Raw genomic sequence first — 9,775 nt, forward strand, 5'->3', positions numbered from 1 at the left:
CGAGGCTTTTAAAAAACGCAGTACGTGTTCATCTTATGTGTATGTGTGTGTGTGTGTGTGTGTGTGTGTGTGTGTGTGTGTGTGTGTGTGTGTGTGTGTGTAGGGTTCTGTGGAACGGTATCTAATTCTCCATTTCACGCGTTCGAGAAGCACCTTCTCCACCAAGTAACAAAAAATTACCATCTGGTTACCTATTCGTTCTATTCGCGTCACGATGCGATCGTTCCTTCGGAGTAACGCAAAAAAANAAAAAAAAAAAAAAAGAAAAAAAAGGAAAAGAGAAAAACAACCGTCCATCCGTCTCTCGCCTAAACGCACGTCAGCAGATACCAGAGATACTTAGCTAAGCCTAGTTAACTCTGCGTTATTTAACTTGCACACAAAAATGCGACCGCGAATCTCGTGCGTATATTCCCATTCTTTATTTATTTATTTATTTATTTTTTTCCTCTTATTTCTAAATTCGACCGCCACCAACCGAGAAGAGTCGCGGAGCTGGTGGCGGAATCGAGATGAAAATCACGATCGAAATCGCTCGCGAATCGACAACCGTCGGCCCCCGGTGTCTCCGGTGGGACAACGAAAAAAAGTCAGCAGCTTAAGACTTATTATATCACATCGTCAATATGTGCGGCAGTATTTGTCTCTCCCTCGCGCCCTATGGACTTGAGATATCGGCGCTGAGATTGATGCTGAAATCACGATCGATACTCTGTGACAAGCTGATATCTGCTATAGCTCCGATATACCGCGATATACCAAAAGACTCGTCGTTAAAAAGAAGTTTCACTCTGGCAGTATCGATCGATCCTTGTTCTCCTCGTTCTCGGCACCCTACCGATTGTACATCGATTATCCTAGAAAAACGGGCCGCGGCTGTTTGAATTTTCCAGACAGACACCACAGGTGATCTCTCCAGGTCAAGCCTCAAAGCTGATTCCACGCAAGCTTGAACTTTTCTTCGAGGATAATCGTCGTCGATCTTCCGCTTTCCTCCTCGCCGCCTGTTTCGAAAGGCATAACGGACAGGCGTAACAACGTTGGAGGACGGTCAACGATTATTATAGGATGTTGGAAAAAATCGATGACCAAATCACAGAGAAGAAAGCGAAGAGTGTTACTTTCGCTCTCTGTTAGCCCTTCCACCAGCTGCACAAACAGCAAAACCATCGCCTTTCGGGATGGGGCTGAAGTATCTGCTATTGTCAGTGCATCGCCCTGGTGGTGGTCAAGTGGGTGGTTTCCGCCCTTTTCGGCGGCGGTGGTGGCGGCCTCCTTTTACTGGCGATCGCGTTCACGATGTTGATGCTGCGATTTTCGTCAGCGAACCTGACGGTCGACTGCCTAGCTGGGCTCGACGCGTACTCCACCGGTGCGTGCGGATCTGTCGCGTACACATTCTCGTACAAATTGTCGGCCCCATAGTGTTCCTGGACCCAATTGGACACGTTGGTCTCTCTGTAATCGGCCACGGCGGGCGGTGGATCGCGAAAGCCGAGCACCTCGTGTGGAGTGGTGGTCGAGTCGAGTTTACACTTCTGCGCAACCTGCCACTTCTTCCTCATCACTCTCTGAAGATCCTTCAAGAAATCACCGGGCGGCGCTTGATCGGACGCAGCGAGCTTCTTTGGAGACGTGAGCCTCGTGCTGTCCGACCTTCTCGGTGGCATCGGCTTCCTTTGCGGCAGTGCTGGGCTCCCTGGTTCCTGCTGTGGCGGAAGATTGAACGTGATCTTCTTGCCTGTTCCCGTTTTCGACTTGGGCGACGTCGGTGGCTCTTGAATGGTCACCCTACGCTGTGGCTGAGGACTGGAGGCAGCTTTCAGCTCCGCGAGATAAGGAGGAGCCGCGTAATGGCTCGAGCCTTGCTTCATGGCACTTCGTCGCACCGTGTCCATGTTCGGGTTTGGCCTGATCGGCTGGACCGTGTTGTGCTGGTGGACCAACGGATGGGTCCCGTAGATCGAGTCTGCCTTCGAATTTTGCCTCGTCAGGCTGGAACTGGTGTTGCTGTGCTGTTGCTGGGATCCGTAAGCAGGCGGAGGAACGAACGGCGGGGGCGAGGCGAAGTTTGGTGAACTCGGAGCGTAGGTCGGTGTGCTGGCGCTGGAGCCTGGGTAGGAACTGTGCGGAGAGGGCACTGAGTTCGCCGCGTTGCTCGCGTGATGAGCGTTTGGCGCGTTCGAACTGTAGCTCTGGCTGTTCTGTATCGCCGAGTTGCTCGCGTTCGAGTACATCTGTTGATTGGTCGACGGTTTGGACGACGTGTGCGTCGGTGTGCTCTCGGGAGTTATCGAGTTCGTAGGCGTCGACTGCTTGGGTCTGGCGCGTCGAATTGTTCCTGTTTCGCCGACCAATGGACTCGGTGGCGGAGGGAGAGACGCCAGGCTCAACGAAGAACCGGTGAGCTCTGGAGTGTTGCACACTGGCAGCTCACCAGGTGCTGGAGGCGGTGGTAGAGAGTCCAGGGAGAGGTTCGATCGGAACATCTCTGGCGGAGGTGGAGGAAGTGGCTCGTTGTCGGATTCTGTTTCCTCCGCGACTCTCGAGGGTGACGGCGGTGGTGGTAACGAAGTGATCGAATCCATCTGCAAAAGTAACACAATTTCGTGTCATCCTTTTCCAAAATAGTTACCTTGATGATTGCTCTTACTACTCGATGGCATGGCTCTTACTATTCGTCTAAACCTTCAAATTTAATAGCGACAAATACTCACCATGCACGACGGTATCGGGCTCGTCGGTGTCTTTGATTCCTGACTCTCCGATCTGTTACATCCCATTGGACTTGCTCTTTCTCTGACCGGCGTGCCAGGCGGTACAGGACTGACCGGAGTCGCGTTACCAGAACGGTGATGTCTCTTCAATGTTCCGGATCCATCCGAATCGGTACCGCTCCTTCTTCGACTGTGCCTTCTGGTCAACGTACCAGAACCCGAGCTTGTTGGACTCGGGCAAGAGTCCGGCTCGTCGCGAACCGTTTCGCCCACTTCCTTCAATTGTCTCGTGATCGACGTTAGGGGCAATTTTGGATTCATCGAGGGCTTCCTTTTTATCGTGCCCGTCGGGAACTCGCCACACTCGAAAGCTACCTGAAACCGCGAAATAAAATGAACCTATGACGTGACCATTCAACTTTACGAAAGTAAATAAGTTCAGGCTTTGGTTCGAGAACGTTCTAGTCTCTCTGAAATGGTATATATACTCTATACACTCGTACACGTATCAAAAACCTACAGTACCTTTCTTTTTCTAAAAAGCTACTTTGCTTCTCTAACGGAACAAACGTTTCGATTAAAGTCTAAAGACTGACTCTGTAGATTGACTCCTCGGCCACTGAATAAAGAGATCGCGTGACTCGATGTCTAGATAGATCACCGATCTCTAGAGAAAATCTGTCTAATCACCTCGCAACTACTGGGCGCTCCGTCGGAAAGACACCCGCTGGAACTGGAGCTGCTGGCTCTGCTCAACCTGCCGTCGTTGTTGTAACTTTGCCGCTGCTCGGAATTGTAGCTCTGCCTCTGGCCGTCGTACTGTCTGACGTTAGCCACTTCCGCGTTGTGCCTCGAGTTCTCCGTGAACTGGCGAGCGTTCTCGTTCGTGGTGTTGTACTGGGTTTGATTCTGAGCCGGCACGGCGATCGAGCTGACGGAGCATGATCTTGCGTGGGCCAGCATGTCGAGATCCTCCTGGGCAAGTTCGTCGACCAATGTTCTGTAATTCTCCATCAACTGTCTACCGTACTTGGCCACCCTGATCCCGACCATCCATCGTTCCAACGACGCGTTGTCCTCGGCGCAGAGGAACTTTATGTACTTGGTGGACTTCGGCTGCTGCAGTCTAGGGTGCTTGACAGCGAAACAGAAGTCCGTCGGGGCTTTGTACTTCTTCTTCCAGCCGATACCGTAGTAGATCTGATTCACGTCGAACGTCGCCAGGCAAATCAGGTCGCGCGCTGTGCGTGCCTTCTCCTTCGGCCAATAGTAGAGGCCGGACGCGCGGAGAATGAAATGGTACCTCTTCCAACCCTTCTTGCTATCGGATTTCAGATACAATGGTCCCTCGACCTAGATAATCGATACAATAATAAATTTAGCAATTGACAAACTTAATGAATATTGAATATTGAAACGATTTATATAATTAAAGCCGAAGCGATTGTACCATAATTTGAATTATTATTTTATACACAGAATGGCGATAGTGTATGATCATCGTGTAACAAAAATTTATTTACATGCTCACTGCCGTACACGTGATTCGTATCGTGCATTAAAACGTTATCTCTCTGCTCTCGTAATTTCTGATAAAACACAATGGCCTGATAAAATAGAGTCGCGAGTGTAACGTGTAACAAATCAACAGCACTTCAGCCAATTAATTAATTACCTCCGGCACGCCGACGTTACTGCTCGAGAAAAATTCCTCCAGAAGGATATTACGCGAGTGATCGTCGTACTCGCCGCTGCTCCTATCGGACGGGCCCAAGAGGAATCTCTCCGGAGTGAGGAACAACTGAGTTTTCTCTGGCCTCTCGACGAACAGCAGCTTATTTTTCGAGTCTCTGGTCCACAGTAAAAGATTTTCCACCAGCAACTCGTGATCTTCGTATACCCTCTCTGAAAAATGAGATCATTACCTTGAGATGTCTTTTCTTTCTTTTTTTTTTTTTTTTTTTTTTTTTTATTTTTTATGAAGATAATAACGCAANTTTTCTATTCTTTATGAAGATAATAACGCAAGGAAGACGTCTTTACCCATGAAAAGATCAGGCAAATGCTCGACCACCGTCCACTTTGGATCCATTGGCACGTGATTCTTGTCAGCGAGAAGCCTGCACACGTGTGCCACGCTCATCCCCTCGTCGACGAGCAAGCTTTTACCACTGCCGTCCAAGGTGAACGCTTTGATGAAGAGCTTTTGAACGCTGGCCTCGCGCATCTTCTCCAACGCCAAGCGGATCTTCTCTGCCTTGGCTCGGCTCGCAGCGTCTTTTAAGAAAAAAAAGTTCTTGTTGAAAATCCAGCGATCTAGGTTATTCAGCTAGCTCCTCATAGCGAGCAAGTACGTTCGAAGCTAATCTTGTTAGTGCTTTTAATAGAAGCTTTCCGTAGACACTCGCTTCCAGATTTTTATGCCAACGATTTTGAAGTATTAGATTTTTATAATTTTCAATTTATTATTTTAGATTGGAGGTATTATTATAATTTAACAATTTAAAGTATTAAAGTATTATTAAGGTATTGAAAATAATTTTTAAGTTTTAATATAATATTAAATATAATAATTTTTAAGGTTTAATATAATATTAAATATAATATTATTTAATATTTATATAAATTATTTAATTATAATATTACTTATTTAATTATATTATTAATATTAATATTTAATTATAATATTATTTAATATAATATTAAAGTTTATTATTTTAGATTGAAATGCAATTATAAAATATGAATAAAAAGAAATCTCGTAATACTTTAAAATATACAACTCTCCATTATAAATGAAAATTTCATAATTACAAAGGACACGAGTGCAACGAATGAAACAAAATTTATCTTCTGAAAATAAATTTGCCAAAATTAACCCTTTGCACTCGACTGTAAATCTAGCCTTCCTTTTTTTATAATTTGTGGTATTGATGTATGATGCGATGTATAACAGTATAACGTCTGAATAAAAAACGACTAGAGTGAAAACTCTAGTGAAAACAGGAAGAAAAAATTTTTGAAGGTTTATCCTGAGTCAATTGACACTCATAATTCGGAATAATTCACATAAAACTGGACTTCTTATTGCTTCTTACTAAAAATTTAAAAAATGGCGGAAAATATTATTTTTCCAGAAACTGAAACTACGTATCATTAATTCTTGTATACTTGTTCCAGCAAACCTGCAATTAATGGTTGCTTTGAATTATACATTAGAAATATGCATATTAGAGATATAATCAGCAAAATTTCGCTGAATGATTATTTTCAATACTGTATCATTTTTATTTGAACTGATGCTTCGTAAACAAATTGCTGGTAGATGATACAAAAACAAGTTTGTCGAAAGCAAGGTTCGATAATAAAATCATAAGTACTTAAATAACAGAAATGTTAACAAAAATGTCTAAAACGTTGTTATTAGATCAGCGGACTTGAACAAAATACATTTAAACACATTGACAACGACTTTACTTCGCGATCGGAGAAGAATATTGGATTTTAACAATTTTAAAGATCGAAACTCACCCATGAGCTGGTGAGATTGCTGCTGGGGACCTGTGTGCATGGCGGTCTGAGGTGGTTTGTGCCCGGAACCGCTGCTGCTCGCGGAACTCTCGCTGGACAACATCGACACCGTGTCCGAGAACGCGCTGTCATTGTCAGGGCTATCGGTGCGCATAGCTGGAACAAATATTTGACAGCTGTTAAACAATGCAACGGGCACAAGTGCAAACATCCTCGCAATTACAACTCTGGAGTAACCGTTTCAGTTACCTAGTGGTACACGAGCGGTTCTGCAAATTGGATGACGACGAGTAGGAGAATGTTTGAAGTAGGAATGACTTCGAGCCGAGTAGGAGATAAATTTCATTTAATAAATTTTTAGTATACTTCAATGTTACTTAACTGTAAATATTATTTAATATTCCATCCGTATTATCACTCCAAAGAATTCTGCTCGTTGTTATTTACGTAAAGATTAGCAAGTCAGACTAATAAATAAAAAATCATAGAGCTGTGAAAGTTGATATTTCTGTGCGACAACAATTTTTATCCTGAAGAACGATCTGCGATAGCAAACAAATGTCTTTTAATATCGCCAGCGATCGTTTCCATCTATCGGATAATCTAATCGCGCTCGAGTCCATTTAAAAAATTGACACTCGCCTCGCTTTAGCGCGAAGAGTGTCTGCAATTAAGTGGAATTTTGTACAAACGAAATACCTCCTTCGTTTTTGCCGATATCGGTACTGTCTCCTGCAGTGATCCTGGTACTGTTGGGTCGGCTCTGTCTCTGCGAGTCGGGTGCCGGTGTGGAGGCGATGTCGCCGTCGCAGCGACGCTCCAGAGCGCACAGCTCGCCGAGGATGGCGTCCAGATCGACATCTTGAGAATCTGCGACAAAACAAATTCGATTCAAAATCACTTGCAAAAATCGCCCATTCGGCGCAAACACATCACCCCATCGAATATGAAAAAGAACGAAACGAACGAAAAAGAAAATAAGAAAAAGAAGAACTACCGATGCCAGAGAGCATGAAAGCAAACATCTCGCGATTGTCACGCTAAAAGAGGGATCGTGTTCGACGATTACGATCGCTGAGGAACTGCTAATGGCCGGGACACGAATTATGAACGATTCAACGATGAAACCAGTTCCCCTTTAATTATCAGCACGATTGTACGGTCATCTGGTAGCCGCACGTTCGTGTTCCCCGAATGTGAAACGAGGCCTCGTATGTACCTGACCTCGTGCAACGCTGAGAAGCGAAAGTCCTTGGCTGACGAAGAAACGAACGGTTTTAATTGCACCGCGTAGATCGTAAACCGGTAAACCGACCGATGACTGTTCATGGAAATTTTGGAAGGACTTTATTGTTCGTCGGTCAAATGAATATTTTTGTTTTTCGATCGAGAAAAATAACCGAAAAGCCGCGCGTTTCGTTACCGTTTTTTAAGTTAAAACTCGAAAAATTGTTGTTTCGATTGTACAAGTGAAGGATTGATCGTTCTTCGAGATCTACGTGATCGGATCCAATGTGAAATTTTTTTTCAACTTTAGGTCGCACTCATTTACTTTCACTTTCGTTTCACTTGAGCTTATCTTCTAAAAAGTTAATTATTTAATATATTTACGATTGTGACGCGTATTTATTTCGTCGATCATTCGTCTTCGGTACGAATTTACTCGCGCTCGTCTGTTAGCGGTTCAATTTTGTTTCTCGCCTCGTTTCGCGAATACTTTTCATCGTTTCGGTCGATTAACATCTTTTAATGTTTCCTGCGCCTAATAGTGCCTCTGTTAAAACCACCGAGAGAAGGATAATATATATATCCTTCTCTCGGTGGTCTTTCGGCTCGCGTTCCTTCTACATTTCTACAACGTTAATAAGTCTCGGTGGTAATAAGTTCCTTTCGAGCCAGGAAACGTTTTCGTGCCGGAATTTGTAGCTTCTTAGTTTGTGGCAGCAACAACCCTTCTTGAAACGATCTTCCAGGAAGTTATTGCGTACGAAACGTTCAAGATACAGTCCTCGAAGGCTCGAAGAATATCCTCGTACGTGTAACGCAATAATTATCGTGGATCGTTACCCGCACGTGATAATATCGAGCTCGTTAAGATAATTAACGAAATTAGCCAGTGCTCGATGAGGCAACTGTCGATTTTTTTTTTGTTTCTCTCTCCTCCCCCTTCTCACAGTAGGAATTATTTAAACGGATTATGCAACCGGCATTTACACAGCTGCCTGCCAAATCCTCAATCTTTTTCTTTTTAAGACAAAGATAAAATAATTGTAATCGTTCTCGCTTAGGTGTTTTTAAATTTTATTTTCTTCTTTCTTATAAGAAGACGTAGGTAGTGCGAGAAATTCAGAACGAATTTTTTTACGTTTTTCACATCAAAGATCTGCTTCTTATCATGAAGGGATTACATAGCTTTTGCAAAGCAAGAAAAAACGATTTTCCAAAAATATTCTGTGCTTAGGATTCTCCCAGAACACTCTAGGAAATAATCGACTTATTTTTTGTCATTTAACGTTTAATGGTAACAGATAACTGAAACTTTTTTGAAAAGCGTTTTTCTCGGAGTTGAAACTTTCAAAACCGGTAGCAAAAATATCTTGAAGGCTACTAGATAAAAGTTTGTAGCAATATTCTCAAGACCTACTTGACAAAAAAGAAATTTCGATTCGTACGAGTTTTTCTCTTTTTTTTTTTTTTTTTTTATTGACAAAAAGAATTGGAAATTTATGACGAAAATTACATGCTCAAATTTAGGTAACTATCATTTTTTCAAAAATTGATATTTCGAAAATCGACGAGTGCTAGCTTCTTTTATACAATTTAACGTAAGACTAAAAAAGGTTTACTTTAAATAAAACGGAGACATACCTGAATGATGAAACGACTATAACTAAATAACTACCATATCCTCCTACCTATCTTCGTATATTTACTTCAAATTTTCGACAATTACTAATTAAATAACACACAATAAAACACGCATATTATTTTTCTTAACAAAGTATAATTTATCTCCAAATATATTCTCTATTAAAGAAAATTAATTAAATATTTAAAGGCGAAAACACTAAGACAATATCGATGAATTCGAGTGATAAAGTTACTCAGAACTTGGAACATTTCGATCAGTGTCTGCTTTGTCCCCAAGAATTACGCCTGCCGCGATGATTTCACCGCGGGAAGAGAGGAGTTACGTTCATAGTGTGTTGCCCTCCTTTCATAATACGACTAGCAATTAACCGAGCAGCAGTTCAGAATGAAATTCTTGCGAATCGCGCGAAGGCGTCGGACATTCCACCGCGAGTGCAACACACGAGGGCGCGCGTGTGGGCAATTCTCCCAACGCGTCTTCGGCTGAAACGTACGCGTAATTGTGTGTGACATCTCAAACCAGCTATACAGGGTGTTTCGTAACTTGTAAACCTACTTCAGGATCTGATTGTACGCCTAAAAATAATTTAAAAAAAGTCGTATAAAAATATGTCCTATCTGTCTTCGTTTATGAGGCACAATGAATTTTCTGTTTT

At 43.0% G+C, this 9,775-nt stretch overlaps 1 protein-coding gene across 4 annotated transcripts in view; it reads right to left on the minus strand.

Annotated features, from left to right (window-relative positions):
• Nucleotides 1-449: 449 nt before the first annotated feature.
• LOC122527361 (amyloid beta A4 precursor protein-binding family B member 1-interacting protein) overlaps nt 450-9,775 on the minus strand; it is a 223,836-nt gene continuing 214,510 nt past the window's right edge. For all 4 annotated transcript variants that reach the window (XM_043651472.1, XM_043651470.1, XM_043651471.1 and 1 more), the window contains 7 exons: nt 6,948-7,118; nt 6,249-6,404; nt 4,761-4,994; nt 4,393-4,622; nt 3,408-4,070; nt 2,718-3,092; nt 450-2,588 (listed from right to left, as the gene is read on the minus strand). In XM_043651472.1, coding sequence (XP_043507407.1) covers nt 1,206-2,588; nt 2,718-3,092; nt 3,408-4,070; nt 4,393-4,622; nt 4,761-4,994; nt 6,249-6,404; nt 6,948-7,118 — 3,212 coding nt within the window. In that variant the 3' untranslated portion in view covers nt 450-1,205. The remainder of the gene's footprint in view (nt 2,589-2,717; nt 3,093-3,407; nt 4,071-4,392; nt 4,623-4,760; nt 4,995-6,248; nt 6,405-6,947; nt 7,119-9,775) is intronic.

Source organism: Frieseomelitta varia, unplaced genomic scaffold (genome assembly GCF_011392965.1).
Source record: "Frieseomelitta varia isolate USP_RPSP 00005682 unplaced genomic scaffold, Fvar_1.2 scaffold_215, whole genome shotgun sequence".
Taxonomy (NCBI): domain Eukaryota; kingdom Metazoa; phylum Arthropoda; class Insecta; order Hymenoptera; family Apidae; genus Frieseomelitta; species Frieseomelitta varia.